Source organism: Pelobates fuscus, chromosome 1, assembly GCF_036172605.1.
Source record: "Pelobates fuscus isolate aPelFus1 chromosome 1, aPelFus1.pri, whole genome shotgun sequence".
In the NCBI taxonomy this organism is placed as follows: domain Eukaryota; kingdom Metazoa; phylum Chordata; class Amphibia; order Anura; family Pelobatidae; genus Pelobates; species Pelobates fuscus.
In genome coordinates, this window is record NC_086317.1 from 169,574,779 (window position 1) to 169,592,404 (window position 17,626).

The 17,626-nt window shown below is 44.2% G+C and overlaps 1 protein-coding gene across 1 annotated transcript in view; it reads right to left on the reverse strand.

The window, feature by feature from the left end:
• Positions 1-16,261: 16,261 nt before the first annotated feature.
• The window catches only part of MDM4 (MDM4 regulator of p53), a 38,859-nt gene continuing 37,494 nt past the window's right edge, over positions 16,262-17,626 (reverse strand). Inside the window, exon 11 of the mRNA XM_063452278.1 lies at positions 16,262-17,448. Coding sequence (XP_063308348.1) covers positions 16,912-17,448 — 537 coding nt within the window. The 3' untranslated portion in view covers positions 16,262-16,911. The remainder of the gene's footprint in view (positions 17,449-17,626) is intronic.

Consider the following 17,626-nt stretch of genomic DNA (forward strand, 5'->3'; position numbering starts at 1 on the left):
GGTATAGAACCCCAGCAATGCTCCACCGCATATTCCCCGACACCTCACCAACATGCTGGAGATGCCGGGAGGACAGAGGGAACCTCATACACATCTGGTGGGAGTGTTCGCATATCGCCCCATATTGGGACCAGGTCAAATCCGACATTCAACAGATTCTGGGAGATGACATAGTCTGGTCGCCAGAATTAATTCTACTACATATCTCAGCACACTCATTATCGGCATATAAAAAATCCATTCTACGTCATCTACTAAACGCAGCGAAAGCACTCGTGCCTGTATACTGGAAGAAGACAGGTATCCATACCCGGGAGGAATGGATACATCGGGTGGAGGACATCAGGGCAGCTGAGGCCCTGCTGGCGGATCAGGCGGGCAGAGGTATGAAATGTGCAGAACTTTGGGCCCCGTGGATTACTTTCCGTGCGCGGCAATAGGGGGGTGCCGGATGAGAGACGGGGCTAAACGACAATACTAACCTCGCGGAATAGTTACTACACGAGACATACCCACGACTAGTCTTCCAGGGGTAACAGACACGGGTAATACGCCCCACACCCCACACTCCTTACGTAGAGGGGGGACGGAACCCTCCTGGACGGGACAAATAGATAAACCTACAGGAAAACCCGGGACTGAGACATGGCCTACGCACCCATAATAGGTAGACAATGCCCAGTAGACCTACACACTACATAAGGGATCCCAAGATCACTCCACCCCGGCAGATCTACAGGGGTAGGGCAAACAGATCTCGGCTAATACGCAACAGGCAGCAATCTGAGGAAGCCCCGGAGAACGATCTAATGCCCAGTCCAGGACTTACCCCGACTTAACAAGCAGAAACATCGGGCTAACCACTGGACAGACAGGTCGTGACGTACTCACCTTAGGTAACTCAAAGTCTAACATAAGAACGTGTACGGTGGCAGGTGGACTTCCCCTCCCCTTTTCCACACACGCATACAACACCCTCCTACTTCCCCCCCAAACATATCAAGCCCCGAACTACCCCCTCCCTGACCAAGCATGACATATAACTGCATCTCATGCCCGTTAACCCAGACACACGGGACCATGTCGACAATACTGTGCACCGGGGACCAGACCCGGACACTACACTACAAGATAAAGTCCAGACTAGGACCACCACCAAAGAAGGTCCATGTCCCACATCAATCACTCATAACGCCCTCCACAGGCCATGAGAGGCCCAATTCCCCTTCCCCCCCCCCCCCCCCACACCCACTAACCCCACTCTACATTAGGTTCACAACACACCATGATTCATTCCTGCTACCCTGCAGGACTCACCACACAACCCCACCCTCCACCTCAAACACTTACCATAAGACGATAGTAATGTGAAAGAATACCACATCTGTATTCATACTCTTCTAAGATTTACACACCCTACCACGCCCGCAATCTCATGTATACTGAGTAGATGTATATATGCATAGGGATCCTTACAATACTCACGAAAAGCTTTCACTTGAAGGAAACAATTATGGTTTATGTTTCTTATCACCGGATGTAAACTGACATTGCATGGTACTTAGAAAAGTATGTAAATAAGCCCAACATATGTATTTTCTCTGTTATGCCTGTTTTATATAACGATGTTGAGAAGGGCCTGCATGCCCAAAATGTGCTCTATCATTTTGACAAAACCCAAATAAAAAGATTAACAAAAAAAAAAAAAGATGGAAAAACCCAATGGTGCAATAACTTTGGTAATGCTGCAAACAACAGACAACACTGAGGTCCTAAGAGTGCCAACTTACAATTTAAAGAGCTATGCCCAGCTCTGAGTAAAACAGCATACAGTGGTATTTTAACTCCCAACGTGTAGGATATTCCTCTAATGATGCTTGCAGTGCCGGTCTTATGAAAATAAAATGCTATTTCTTAGAGGGGAAAAATAGCTTTAAGTCGATGTCACAGATGCATATATACATTTTTACCAATTATAATAAATTTTTAAAAAGCCAAATATTGGGGGGGAGGGGTGGAAACGTATTTTTCACAGTTTTGGAAATAATAACGTGTGCATATGTCCAGCTTAGAAAAAAATATTCAAAATAAATTCAGGGAGGTGCTGGAGGCAAGTGTGGCCGCATTAAGGCTGCTGGGGGCCGGAGGGAGTACTGAGTCTCCCTTCACAATTCCCAGCAGCTTTCCCAAGCTCCGCCTTCCACACACAAGCTCCGCCCCAACGCACGCAAGCTCCGTCCCACACCTAAGCTGAACAGCTTGCTGCAAGAAGAGGTCTGCAAATGGCTACTTGACCTCCCAGTTCTACCCCAGCGCCAGCCTCCACTGCCAGGTATGTTTGAAATACTCAGATGCCCATGACAGGGTGATCTTGGAACTCTCTGCAGGGCAAAGCTAAATAGGATCCAGGAATGAGGCACCTGTGACAGGGAGGGGTGCAAAACCAAGGAGTTGGCCTGGACTCCCAAAAATAGTGCAGCCCTCTTGTTTATATATATATATATACATATATATATATATATATATATATATATATATATCTCAGAGGTGGCTCTCTAATTAGGCGATATAGGCGGCCGCCTAAGACCTCGCACTGACGGGGCCTTGTGGCCGCCTAAATCGCTTTAAGGCAGTGTGACATGTCGGGTCCTCGGTCAGAGACCAAGGACCCGACACAGGAGGGGGCCCAGGCGGCTTGCCTTTTATGCTGCGAGGCCCATCCACACTAATACCTCTAACCTGTCACTGCCCCCCCACCACTGCCCCAGCCCCCCTATCAATCCCTGCCCAAGCCACCCTCCCTACCATCCCCTACCCTGTCACAGCCACCCTACCAGCACCTGCCCCACCACCCCCTGCTCCAGCCACCCTCTTCCCCAGCCCCCCACCACCACCCCTTGTCCTGTCACAGGCCTCTGACACCCCTGCCCTGTCACAGCTCCCCCACCTCCCCGTCACAGCCCCCTACCCTATCACTGCCCTCTACCACTCCCTACCCTATCACTGCCCTCCTACCACCCTCTGCCCCAGCCTCCCTACCATCCCCTACCCTGTCACAGACCCCCTATCACCCCCTTCTCTGTCACAGCCCCCTATCAACCCCTGCCTAAGCCACCCGCTGCCCCAGCCTCCCTACCATCCCCTACCCTGTCACAGCCCCCCTATCACCCCCTTCTCTGTCACAGCCCCCTATCAACCCCTGCCTAAGCCACCCGCTGCCCCAGCCTCCCTACCATCCCCTACCCTGTCACAGCCCCCCTACCACCAGCCCCTGCTCCAGCCACCCTCTTCCCCAGCCACCACCCCCCCACCACCAGGGCCTCTGACACCCCTGCCCTGTCACAGCTCCCCACCTCCCCTGCCCTGTCACAGCTCCCCACCTCCCCTGCCCTGTCACAGCTCCCCACCTCCCCTGCCCTGTCACAGCCCCCTACCACTCCCTACCCTATCACTGCCCTCCTACCACCCTCTGCCCCAGCCTCCCTACCATCCCCTACCCTGTTACAGTCCCCTACCACCAAACAATCCACTTAGGAAACAACACTGAGTGACAATCAATTTCACATGCTGTTGTGCAAATGGGGATAGACAACAGGTGGAAATTATAGGCAATTAGCAAGACACCCCCAATAAAGGAGTGGTTCTGCAGGTGGTGACCACAGACCACTTCTCAGTTCCTATGCTTCCTGGCTGATGTTTTGGTCACTTTTGAATGCTGGCGGTGCTTTCACTCTAGTGGTAGCATGAGACGGAGTCTACAACCCACACAAGTGGCTCAGGTAGTGCATCTCATCCAGGATGGCACATCAATGCGAGCTGTGGCAAGAAGGTTTGCTGTGTCTGTCAGCGTAGTGTCCAGAGCATGGAGGCGTTACCAGGAGACAGGCCAGTACATCAAGAGACATGGAGGAGGCCGTAGGAGGGCAACAACCCAGCAGCAGGACCGCTGCCTCCGCCTTTGTGCAAGGAGAAACAGGAGGAGCACTGCCAGAGCCCTGCAAAATGACCTCCAGCAGGCCACACATGTGCATGTGTCTGCTCAAATGGTCAGAAACAGACTCCATGAGGGTGGTATGAGGGCCCGATGTCCACAGGTGGGGGTTGTGCTTACAGCCCAACACGTGCAGGAAGTTTGGCATTTGCCAGACAACACCGAGATTGGCAAATTCACCACTGGCACCCTGTGCTATTCACAGATAAAAGCAGGTTCACACTGAGCACATGTGACAGACATGACAGAGTCTGGAGACGCCATAGAGAAAGTTCTGATGCCTGCAACATCCTTCAGCATGACCGGTTTGGCAGTGGGTAAGTAATGGTGTGGGGTGGCATTTCTTTGGGGGGGGGCCGCATAGCCCTCCATGTGCTCGCCAGAGGTAGCCTGACTGCCATTAGGTACCGAGATGAGATCCTCAGACCCCTTGTGAGACCATATGCTGGTGCGGTTGGCCCTGGGTTCCTCCTAATGCAAGACAGTGCTAGACCTCATGTGGCTGGAGTGTGTCAGCAGTTCCTGCAGACATATCCAAATTCACTTATTTAGGAAAGAGACTATTAAGATAAAAAAGCTACTCGTCTCACCTTAATAAGCCTCTGGTGTACTGGAGGGCTGCTGAGAGCACACTGGTAACTGGTAACACTGGTAAAACACACCCGGTGGCCAGAGAGTTACTGCTGGGTTTATTTATCCTGCCATTAGGCTCCAATTTCCAGAGTTCTCACCAGGTGCAGAGATCACTTTGTACACATGCATAGCACTCTGCTATTCTTGAGTGGAATGCAACAACACCCCAGTGTGTTGTACACATATGGAGCTTCCCAGATGTGCATACAGACGCATCTTTGCCTCTTCCGTCACCCAGCATGGATTTGGCGGAATGATAAGAGTGAAACAGAGGAGCCAGTCGTGTGTTCATATCCTATTATTGAAGGACAAGTGCACTGGTTAAGCAAACCTTCAAAAGCAAGACGGAGCCCTCCAGGAGCCGTAGCCCCCTCACAATATATATATATATGGAAGGCAGGGCCTGAAGTTATGGGAGGGGCTTTGTTCCCCTTCTTAAGTAGCACCAGCCTTTCCCTCAGTACCGTCTTAGGTCTGGTGATTATGTGTGGTCGTCACTTCCTGTCCGACCAAACAGCTGTTACTTAGCTTCAGCTCGTGGGCAGCTTCCGGGAGGTCCAAACGGTTCCTGTTTCACCTAGCGCGGCTGTCTGACTTTGCAGTCAGACAAACTGTATCGGAGCCTTCCAGGCTCGCATCCAGTCACAAAATCGTAAGTTGCGGCCGTCGCACTATCGGCGCGGCCGATGACGTCAAGGGCGGTCGACGGGCGCACGCTGTATATTTGCATTTTCGGATACTTACATTACTATGCATTCGGTTAAACGTTTGACGATTCGTTAGATTACTCGGTCATTCGATAGGTTATAACGGCTTGCTTAGGCCGTTCATTTGCCGAACACGGTCTTATTTTTAGTGATAGGTTTTCGGTGTTAGGGCGACCTCTGGTGGCTGGATTGGTTATAGCAGGTCTTATTTTTACACAGTTTGTAGTTACATTTTGATATAGTGTTAATTACATGTCTGACTGACCCCTGGTGGTCATAATAGTTATGACTTAGTGCTGGGATTTTCTTCACATATGGATGATGATAGTTTATTACTGATAATAGGGGTTCTGGTAGGGTTGTATGGCTTGATAAGTATGTGGCACTCATATGCTACGTTTGAAATTTTGAATAAATCAGCAGATGGTTACTAGAGATGGAATACCTTTTCTATGAGCATTTTTACGTCTCCAGCTCTTAAAGGTCCAAACAAGTACACTATATGTACCACAGCTAAGAGTATCATATGTCTGCAATTGTTATAGGACATATATATTTAGGTTCTGAGGAATCTGTAGCATGTCAGTAATTATGGACCTTTTGTTTCAGTCTTACAGCATCCACAGTGTGCTGCTATACCAACTTTTCACCTTGTATAGGTCAGTAATCACCAGTTATTATCCTCTCATGATCCCACAAGGGCCGTGTACTTATGTGTATTTTCTGTATTACTAGGTTTAGGTCATCCTTACTCCTTTGGAGTATTTGGTTCCAGTCCCCTACGGTTGGAATATATACCGGTAGGTATCCTGTTAGCAGGGGGGCAGGAGGGTTGCATATTATCATAACTCTGGAAACTCACTATTACTTTCATAGGTTACTACAGAACGCCTGTTTCACCTCTTACTACTACCTGCCAATTTGCTCATCAGGTACGTCATGATTTTCCCCATCCTCCCTACCCTTTCGGGTTCATAGTACAGTAATATACTGGCATTTAAGAACAGGAGCCTCTAGGTAAGTTTTCTGGCCTTCTAAGCCTTACGTTAGTGGTCCCGCGAGGCCAACACCCATCCTAATTTCGGAGGTACGACATTCCCTCGGGCCAATTCATAGGTAGCCGCCTCGCTTGGTTGCATAGCGAGGGCCTCACTTGTCACTCCCATTCTGTCTTATGATTTTACAAGTCACAGAGAGGCCATCACCCTGCCACAATGTCAATGGCCACGTACCCCACACGAGCCAAATCATAGACAGTGCCTCTCAAAGCCGCTTGGAAACTAGCAGGGCCTCACCCGTCACGTTATTACGTAATAGTTTCGCCGCTTGGCATTAGTTACATCAGCCAGTCGGGTAGTGCCCCAGGTAACATGTTATTTTTTTTTGTAGCATGTCACAACTACCTGAAGGCGGGGAAGATTTGTTCATTCCCAGTACACCGGCTAGATCAGTCACTCCTTCCCGTGGTGACGACACAGCAAGCCCTGCATTACTCAGGGCATGGACCATTCCTATGATCACTGCCGAACTGAGGAAAAGGAACATTCCTTTCCCTGCTATGGCTAGGAAAGCCGAATTATATAGACTGTTGAATACTCAGACTGATAATTCGGGGGCGGGTGAAGGGTCTAGTGGTAGCCAGTCGGCTGATCTACATACTGTTTTATCTTCAGTCCTGACTTCCTTGGGCCGTATTACGGCCAAACTTAATAAGATGGATGCAGTTAGCCAGCAACGGTCACCCTCAGAACTAGGGCATCCGGTCGCTATGGTTCGCCCAGACCACCTAACTGGTAATATTCCAACTGGTATGAAAGACCCGCATATTATTAACCCGTCACACATGGTGCCTGCTAGCATCAAGAAGGACATATTGGAAGGGAAGGATATCAATCTGGTATCACTTCTCATTGCTTCTCAAGATGTCCTTGAAAATAAAACGTATGCATATGGGGACGTGTCTGTAGTGTTAAAATCTAGGGACCCTAGATTGAATCGCAAGCTACCCATACCCGAATTTGTGTTGGCTTTCGGGATCTATAGAGACGTGATATGCTCCGTATATCCTGATAGGAGGGAAGAGTTGTATCTCTATCTCCACAAGCTGGTGGATTTGGGGCACAAGTACGGTGGCACGTCTTTTTACGACTACCACCGTGCATTTTCCGCAAAGGCATTTCTCGGCTGCTCTATCCCAGTTTAATTATCAAGCTGATTGGGGTGTGCTTGATACGGAGCTTTTTTGCCGACACTTTGCGGGCCTCAAAACCCCAGCTTGTGCCATTTGTGCGTCCAACTCCCACACGGCCAATTTGTGCCCTAACTCCCCAGAGGTGAATGCTTTATTCCCCCCTACAACTATGATGCCCACTGGGAGAACAGGCAAGGTACGGAAGGATAAACTGGGACGTGATATAGTGTTTTTAAGAAAATCGCACATTTGTAATAATTTTACCACAGGCATTTGCGGCTACAGTGCTTGCAGACTACTTCATGTCTGCTCCCAATGCTTCGGGGCTCACTCTAAGGTCATGTGTCCGAATAAATTATATCCCAAGCAGTACTTTTCGTCTCTTAATGTCTCCCTGTTGAAAGAGTAATTGTGTGATCACCCATCTCAACATCTCGTAGATTTTCTGGTGGCAGAGTTCACTTTGGGGTTTCACACTGGTATTGTGCACATGCCTACTGGGATCTTAGAATGTAAGAACTTGCAGACGGCCCAAGCAGCTCCCGACACAATTGACCAAGGGTTTCTAATTGGCCCTTTCGACTCCCCGCCTTTCACGGTTTGGAGAACTAACCCCATAGGACTTGTCACAAGTAAATCCTCCAATAAGCAAAGGTTGATTCTGGATCTCTCTGCTCCCCACGCTTCACTTACCCCAAGTCTTAACTCGCTTATTCCATCTGAGGAATTTTCTCTCCAATATGCAACCATAGATCATGCCATCACGACCATCCTCTCGGTGGGAGTGGGGGCATGGCTTAGTAAAACGGACATAGTGAACGCATTTAAGTTACTCCCTATCCATCCGTCCCTGTGGCATTTACATGGTGTTAAGTGGCATGATTCATATTTTTTCACACGTTTTACGTTTGGGTCTAAGAGCAGCCCCAGGATTTTTGACATATTTGCTGAGACATTGTGCTGGATGCTGCTTAACATTTGTAAATGCCCTACCGTTATCCATTATCTAGATGATTTTTTGTCCGTAGAAAGTAACCTCTTACCTCCCAGTAGCCTCCTTTCTACAAAACGACTGTTCTCACAACTTGGAGTACCTATTTCACCCACAAAGACTGAAGGTCCGGATACGATCATTAACTTCTTAGGAGTGGTGCTGGACTCTGTGCATATGCAGGCTAGCCTCCCCGGGGAGAAGATTGAACGCATCCTTTCAGCCATTGACCATTACCTAGCAGGTGGTTCTTGTTATAGAAAGGAGTTGCAATTGCTGTTGGGTTCGCTTAATTTTGCGATGAAAATTATACCACAAGGTAGAGCGTTTATTTCACGATTGCTGAGCTTATTTCCCCTATTACAATCTGATTCCTCACACATTACATTAGACATTCATGCTACCGCTGACCTACGCATGTGGAGGGAATTCTTGCTGCACTGGAATGGAAAAAGCATTTTCATTCCAGTATGGACGGATAGGTCAGTGTCTGTATGGACAGATGCAGCAGCCACTTCAGGATTTGCCGCAATTTTTGGCAATGAATGGATGTGGGGTATATGGCCTGGGGGAATTAATGAGATTCCCGAGTTTAAAGACACCTCTGCGTTATTTGAGCTTTACCCAATCGTGGCAGCAGCAGTTAAATAGTGTGCTTGCTGGTCTGGGAATACGGTGCGTTGCTTCTCAGATAACATGCCATATTGTAAACAAGGGACGTTCCACTTCCCTGGTCATGATGCGATTTATGAGGACTCTCACGTGACTAGCTGCAAAACACAGTTTCTTCTTAACGTGCATACATGTTCCTGGGGTTCTGAATATCGCTGCTGATCATTTATCGCAGTCTCGATTTCAGGAGTTCCGGGCGGCCCTACCAACAGCTACCCTGATACCAACTCCAGCGCCGTGGTGGCAGGAGATGGTTTGGGATTAAAGGAACTACTCACTCACGGGCAGCAACTCTCTCAAATGGGTCTTTCAGCTAACACAAGGAAGGCATACGGCAGGGCCTTTCATATCTTTAATAAGTTTCTGCTTGACTTCAAGATCACAGACAAATTTTCCATGGAAACAATGATTGCATTCATTTCCTTTTGCCACCTTTACCTAACACTATCATTCAACACTATTAAGTTATACATGACCGGTATTCAACATCACATCCTCACTACTTGGCCTAATAAACAACATTTGTCATCTTACCAAGTTAAAGCTATACTTAAAGGTATCAAGGACTCCACCCCTACCATCCAGATTACCCATCCACGATCTCGTGTTCCAATCACTGTCAAACCTGTTGGACACTTCACCATTTGAAACTCAAACTAATCAGGTCATTAAAACAGCCATCTATTTAGCTTTTTACGGTTTCCTTCGGCCCAAAGAATTTACCACCTCTAACTACTGCACCCCCAACTTTATCACAAGGTCAAACCTGGTAAAAGCACACGATCACTATTACTGTCCATACACCATACGAAAACAAGTGGCAAGAGTCAAATGGTCACTATTACCTACTACCCCACTGGTAATAGATGGTGCCCCGTGGAAGTGTTCGATCAATACCTCTCCTCCTTTCCCTCGGCTCCAACCCAACCACTGCTAGCCTTACACGGGAATACGCTCACTACGAGCAAATTCATGCTCTATGTAAGGATGTTGTTGGTTCGGTTAGGCTTGAACCCAGCTGAATATTCCGGTCATTCATTTAGAATAGGAGCAGCTACTACCGCTTCTAAAAGGAATATTCCGGCTCACATCATTAAGATATTAGGCCGATGGAAGTCCACGGCTTACACCAGATACATTCCTCAGCCGGTACAAGAGGTGCACCTTGCATTTAAAAATATGATTATGTGATATTCTGTGTTTTATTGTAGGCTGAATAAACTGGTTACATATTTTTGCCCTCTTTTATTTCAGGCCTACTACCTTGTCAGTTACGGCACACCACAACTGACTTTTTCCACGCACTGTTTGTTTTATGTTACTAATTCTACGGCTTTATGCCCTGACCACAAATGGAAGGCAGGGCCTGAAGTTGTGGGAGGGGCTTGTTATCTTTCTTAACGAGCACCAGCCCTTCCCTCAGTACAGTCTTAGGTCTGGTGATTTCTCCCACCCACCACACCTCCTTTTATAAATAGTTCATAAGGTAGGCCCTCTTTTATTTCAGGCCTACTACCTCATCAGTTACGGCACACCACAACTGACTTTTTCCATGCACTGTTTGTTTTATGTTACTAATTCTACAGCTTTATGCCCTGACCACAAATATATATATATAATGTAAAAAAGTGAGGGAAGGCAGAGCTCTGCTACCTGACCTGTCTCTCTCAAGGGCAGGCAAATACTGGGGAGGTCAGGATGGAGTTACCCTTTATAGGGCTAAGAGGGGAGAAGACTGGGGACTGCATTTTGTAGTTTTAACCTTTTGAATGCTACTTGTCCTGTGATAAATGGGCAACTACATCCCACTTGTTATGACTGCCGCTTGGACGTCTGGAAAAGTACCCTTTTAACCCCTTAAGGACCAAACTTCTGGAATAAAAGGGAATTATGACATGTCACACATGTCATGTGTGCTTAACCCCTTAAGGACCAAACTTCTGGAATAAAAGGGAATCATGACATGTCATGTGTCCTTAAGGGGTTAAAGAGTTACTGTCCAACTAATCTTGACATAGACCAGTTGGAGGTCGGATAATGGGTTAGTCTACACCTGAGTGATGGGAGAACTGTAACAGATTCCTGTTACCTTGGCACTTTCCCCGTGGTTAGGTTTTGCAATATTGGTGAGGGGATTTTTCAGGCTTGTAATGACTCCCATTGCCATCTGTTGGTGAAACTGGAAAATGCATTGATTTGTGTAATTACAGTATGCCAATTATGAAAGTGCAAAAGATTGCCAGTTGAATCTGTACATCTGTATTTCTATACTTTGGACCGTTGTGGTTGTATGATACATTGATGAAGTATTAGGTTTGATTTTCAAGTTATGTATGTTTGTTAATATAGTTTTTATTGTTTTCACTACATGCTTAAGTACAAGTCTGCAAAAGCTACCCCTTGTATAAGAATGTCTAGCTGGTTACTGTGCAGGCACAGAGTTCTGGAAACATGCCTCGAAGGAGGAATAGGGTGCATTAAAAAGTTAAGAGATTTACCTACCTTTTTCAATGCCAAGGCTCCCTTATTAGGTCCTTAACAGAGCCAAATTAAGTACCTAAAGTGCATGCACGATAAGTGCCGCACTTTAAAACTTATTAGGACAGCTTTGAATCAATGCTTTTCTATGGCACTTCTGCATCATATGACAGCGTTTTATTCGGTCAGTACAACGGAAAAGCCCCTAGTGGCTGTGAAAAGCACTAGAAGTGGACTTATACCTGCAACGTAAAGACTGCCGTTTTTACACAGCACCCAGAGATGTGGTCTGGGTGACTATACGGTTCATTTAACCCAGTAAGGACCAAACTTCTGGAATAAAAGGGAATCATGACATGTCACATGTCATGTGTCCTTAAGGGGTTAAGCAAGGCTTTTCATTAGTCAATCCATTAATTAAATCAATCAGTCTCACACAAGAGCAGACCAAAAAAATAACTCATGAGAAAGATGCTTCAGGAGCTATAAATAGGTTTCCATTGCAGAGCAGTTGTACACAAGCCTTAAAGATGCACAAAGAGTTAGCTGAAGTATACTAAAGCATGTTGCCACACTACTTTGGAACAGTAGAAATTGGTACTCTGGAGTGACACATGACTCTTTATTCTGGCAGACTGATGGAAAAATGTGGTTGAGGGAGATGCACAGAGAAGAAGAAGTGCCACCTGTGCCAACATTTGGAGGAGGTAGAACAATAGTCTGGGCTAAGCCTCTGAATTGCAGTGAAGAGTCATCTTAAAGCACACTAATAATGTTTCAGGTGCTATGATAAACCCACGAGGGAGAGGGAGAGAATGTATAGATATATAGATATCACTACACTTGGCAGGCAATGCAGGAGAAAGTGCTACAAATTTTGGAACAGGATTGTTCAATATAGAAAAAAAATTAGATTAGAAAAAAAAAAACATACAATGGATAGCACAGAATTTATTGTTTTTTTGTTTAACTCAAGGAAGAAACAAAACAAAAATACATATATTTGGTTGCATACAGAATAAAAAAAAAAAAAAACATACAATGGAAAAAATTTGCAAGAAATGTGGATAGTTTTTATCCATAAACTATACATAACTCAATTAACATTTTGACCTTTACCCTCCCAGATTATCCCCCATAACACAGATTGGGAAAATCGAACTTCTCACAAACTGGACTGTTTTATGTCTGAAATAAACACACTACACAAAAATACCCTAACTAGCAGTATGGTGTTCCATTCACAGGATAGATAGATAGATAGATAGATATATAGATATATATATATATATATATATCATAGATTTAGTGCAAATAATTCATACTTTTGTCATAAATTGCATTGCACACTACCGGGGTTTGTTCGGTGTTCCACAAATACCACAAGTTAGATTTTAGTGAAAGTGCTTGATTTAAAATGTTACCACAAATTACATATGTCCCCACCCCAATCATTTTGCAAGTTTATCTATGGTCCTACACGAATGACAAGGGGGTTTTCAGTCATTACAACAGCCATTGCTCCTTTCCATTACTGATGCATACATAACTACCATTGAGCTGTGTGCGGTTTCTAGAATGGATTATGGTCCGTTTTAAAAGATAACCTTTCAAATGAGATGCTACTCAACAATAAGTGAACATCAGTACAAGAAAGGCACTTAGTCATAACAAAACAGAATTATAAGGAACATGTTTTTAATTGGTCAACTTTCTTAAAATAAATAAAAGCACAGTCTAAAAAATATTCTCACAGAAGCAAACAAAGCAAATGTTCTGTATTTGAGAAGAAAAGAAAATAATTCAACATATTTAACTTCAATTTTTATCCATTCTTTGGTTATTGTAAAAGGCAGTGGAAAGGAAAAAAGAAAGGTGTAATGAGCACTTTACACACAGATTACTCTTGCATTGTCGTGAATACTATATGATTTAGTAGCATAAATTCTTGCATAATCCTTTTAATGTCAGAACAATAGAACAGATTGTTCTAAATGATGTCCAGAGGGACACGCAGCATAGGCTTTAAAAGGTACCTTCCAAATGAACAAAATAGTTCAACAATTTAATGAAAACCCTTTTCTTTTCAGTTTCACATACTGATCCATATTAAGACAATATATTTTGATATCTCACACCTGTTAAGCACGTTGAGATGCTTTCATTTCCTGGATAATCCAATACTTCTAAAAGCAGAAGAGCACCGAAAAACTAATAGGAGGCGCTTGCATGATATGGAATCATCTTTAATTTCAAACAATGCAGGAAACATGGAAACTCTCCATAAAGCCCTGGTAATGGCTTCCGAGCATCATGAGCTTTTAAAACATACTGGCTCATGGGCCCAATGGAAAACTCAAAAGTATATTAACAAGCTTGTGTAGAGAACACTATGAACAGTTTTCAATTATCAACTCAATCTCACTGTTCTGAATACCATGGTACCTTTATTGAGAATACAGGAGAATGAATACGGATATAAAAAAATAAAAATGTGAATACAGAATAACATTGATGGGGACTAAAAGGTAACTTATCTTGATTTAGAGGGATGGGGGACTCCATTTAGTTTTTTTTAGAAGCATACAAGGGTCAGTTCAATGAGAATTAACACACTGAGTAGTAACAAAAACCCAACTCAAACTTGGTTGAGTACAAAAGGATATGCAGCCTCAGCTTAAGTGAAATCAGGATCAGCCTCAAAATATTGTTCAAGAAACAGGGGTGTGGAACTGCACTCAATTCCCATAGTGATATGAATGTGGATGTAACAAGGCCGGTCCCAGTACCAAGAACCAAATACTTGATAAGGCAAAAAATAGAAGAAGGTGGTCCAGGCACTCTAGGATTCAAAGAAGGCAATTAAACCCACCGCCAATCACAACGTTTCGACCTGAACAGTCTTTGTCAACATTGACAAAGACTGTTCAGGTCAAAACGTTGTGATTGGTGGTGGGTTTAATAAATTGCCTTCTTTGAATTTAGGACTGCCTGGACCTCTTTCTATTTTTTGCCTTATCAAAATACTGTTCAGAGAAAAATAATAAGTTCACCATCAATTTTTAGCTTGTGTTGGTTAGGAGTAACTTTTAACCACAGAAAGCAGTTTGCATATACACCATTAGTCCAAAGAGGATTGGGCTGAGGGAGATCTTAGAGGGGGGTGTTTTATGAAAACACTGTTTTTAGCTGGAGTAACCGTTCAAGTGCATACCATTAAACTGGATTAAAATAAGTTGTACAAGTGTTTCATTTTATTCTGGAAATTAATACATCTGCAATTATAAACGAAAAAAGAAACTGGGGTGGAAAGTTTACTATGAAAATGGCATGTGGAAATAGAAAAGGCCACTACAAAAAATTAAAACATAAATTATTATCGGGTAACTGATGAAGCAATTGGTGTAAATTGCTAAAACTAGTAGGACATAAGTGCAATTGCACGCATGACTGAAATGCATATAGAAGGCTCACAGTTTCAAAGCGATTAAAGAAGCAAAGCATGATGGTAATTCAGCAGAGCAGAAAAGAAATGAGCTACAACAAATGAATGTATGTTAACTTTGTGTCTCCCCCTTTCTTGGCATGCACCTGAAGAGATAGGGCAAAAAAATAAATACATCACAGAGTGGAAGCTATAGGTTTAAAAGGGTCATTTAGTTGCATGGCAAATGTGTGTAGTACCAAAAAAAATATATAAAAATATGCACTCATTAACTTCAATTGCATTAGAGTGCAAAAAAAAAAATTATATGCTGCCACTTTATATGCAAATACATTCTATCTACACATTAGGTTATGCAAACTGTGTAGCTTAAAATGTTACCTCTCTGATTTTTAACTGCTAATCCATCCACGTAGTAGTAAAGAATACAAATATAGCATCAAAGTGAAGCCTCCTATCACACATGCTGTAGTAACATGCTGCAATTCTTACCAATAGACCACATGCTAACAATTGTGTATATACATGCATGCCAGATGGGTATGTGCTTGCCCTCCAGATTCAGAAAGTCATGTTGGACAAATAGAAATACTCCAGATAGACAGATATAGATTGAATATATATATACCTATATATTCTCACATATCCATATTCTAGAGAGGTGGGCGAATATAAACACAATTTATAGTTTGATATACAGTCTAATGTTCTAATGCCATGGAATCCAAATGTAACTTTACAGATGTAAAGCTACAAATACTTCAGTAAATTCCAGACTGAGTACTAAAGTAATAAACGATGTATAGAAATCCAGGTTTAGGAACCACATAAACGAATGGTTCTATTCTTAAAGGGGTTCTGTCAGCTTCTGGGTCTTTGCATGTATTACAAAGACCCCAGACGGTGACTGCTCCGCTAGCATTCTGGCAGCCCCGGGGTGAAAGGGAAAAGCTAATTTTGACTTACCTGAAACAGTCCCTCGCGCTGCCGAATCCTCTTCTGTGAGGTCCTCCTCAGCTCTTTTTCTATCAAGTGCTGGTGTCCATGCAGTATTCTAGCGACTGCACAAGAGGACAACTCTGATGACTATGGAAAATTCCTCGAGACTGCAGGATGCTCCACTGAAACTGCCCCCTCCCCCCCGCCCCCCCCCCCCCCATATGTTTATGGGATGCAAATTTTTTTGTTTTCTTATTGCTGGGGTGAGGGAGGGTTTGGAAAGGGCCAAACTAGCTGCTTTAAGGACTAAAATTAGAAACTACTATTACTCATGGTTCTAGAGACACCAAGTACATTTGTTTTAAAGACTGCACATGTCGATGTCCATACATAAATACACAGCTTTCATTAAATATATCTTATATATCTTTATAAATATCATCTGACAATGTATATCCTCCATTCTGCTTGGCTTGAGGAGATTAACTTTTATACAACATTTCAGTTAGCTATATTGGCAGTGATAGCACATTCTCTTTTGAGGACAGGAATAAACCTCTGTCCCAAGAGTTTGAGAGACAAGAGGACTCTTCCCGACATCCCCGGTAAACAAAATTCAATTGGTTTTGCCGTGTTGTACTTCAACGCAAAAGCCTTCATGGTGTCCACAATAAAATAAACAAATACAAGGTGCTTGAGGAACAAAAACACAAATATGAGCTTAAAATACAAAAATGCCTGTTTCCATAACAATGGTCCAGGTACCCCAGCTGTGTTGGCAGCAAAAAGTGGGGGTAAAAAACAAATCAAAAAAGAAAAAAAACAAAAAAACCAAAGGTTCAATCATGCAGCACGATGCTGTATTTATGCAACATATGTTTTCACCACCATCTGTATGGGTTTCTGGCACACTGGGCAGCCCTTCTGACTTCTTTTAAGGTTGCGTGCACAAGGAAAGCAAGCCACCATGTGGGCAGTGCGCCCATGGACCACATTGCCATTACGAGGCCTTTTATGGCAAAGCTGGCAAGGTTCCAACAGTGGTCGGCTAGACTCCAAGGACACTTCATCAGACTGGCAACTGAATAATGTATCTGTGCTTTCTGAGAAATTTCTTGAACATGCTGCCAGGTCTAAGGGATCCAGGGAGGATGAAGGTTGCTTGATATATGCTCCTTGTGGCCGCACCATTGGTGCAGACACTGTTCTCCGGCAGTCAGGGATGTCAATTCCATTCTGGTCATCTTCAGAGAAGCCCTTGGCACGAAGTGCAGGGGTTGACAAAGTGTGGGTGAGGCGAGGAGAGTCCATATACCAGTCTTTTCGTAGCGCCCAGCAGCGGAAGCAGTAACGCTTTACTGGAGAGTTTAATTTGTGGCAATTTGAACACTGCCAGCAGTCCTGAGGAAAACAGAATATTTTTCACATTCTCTCATTAAAGTAAAACAGAAAAACATGAGACATTACAAAGAAGAAGCCAAAACAAAAAGTACCATTAACAGGAGCAATCCAAATATTGTATTGTATTATCCAAATATTGTATTTAGGCTCCCTGACCAGTGCTATATGAACAATTCAT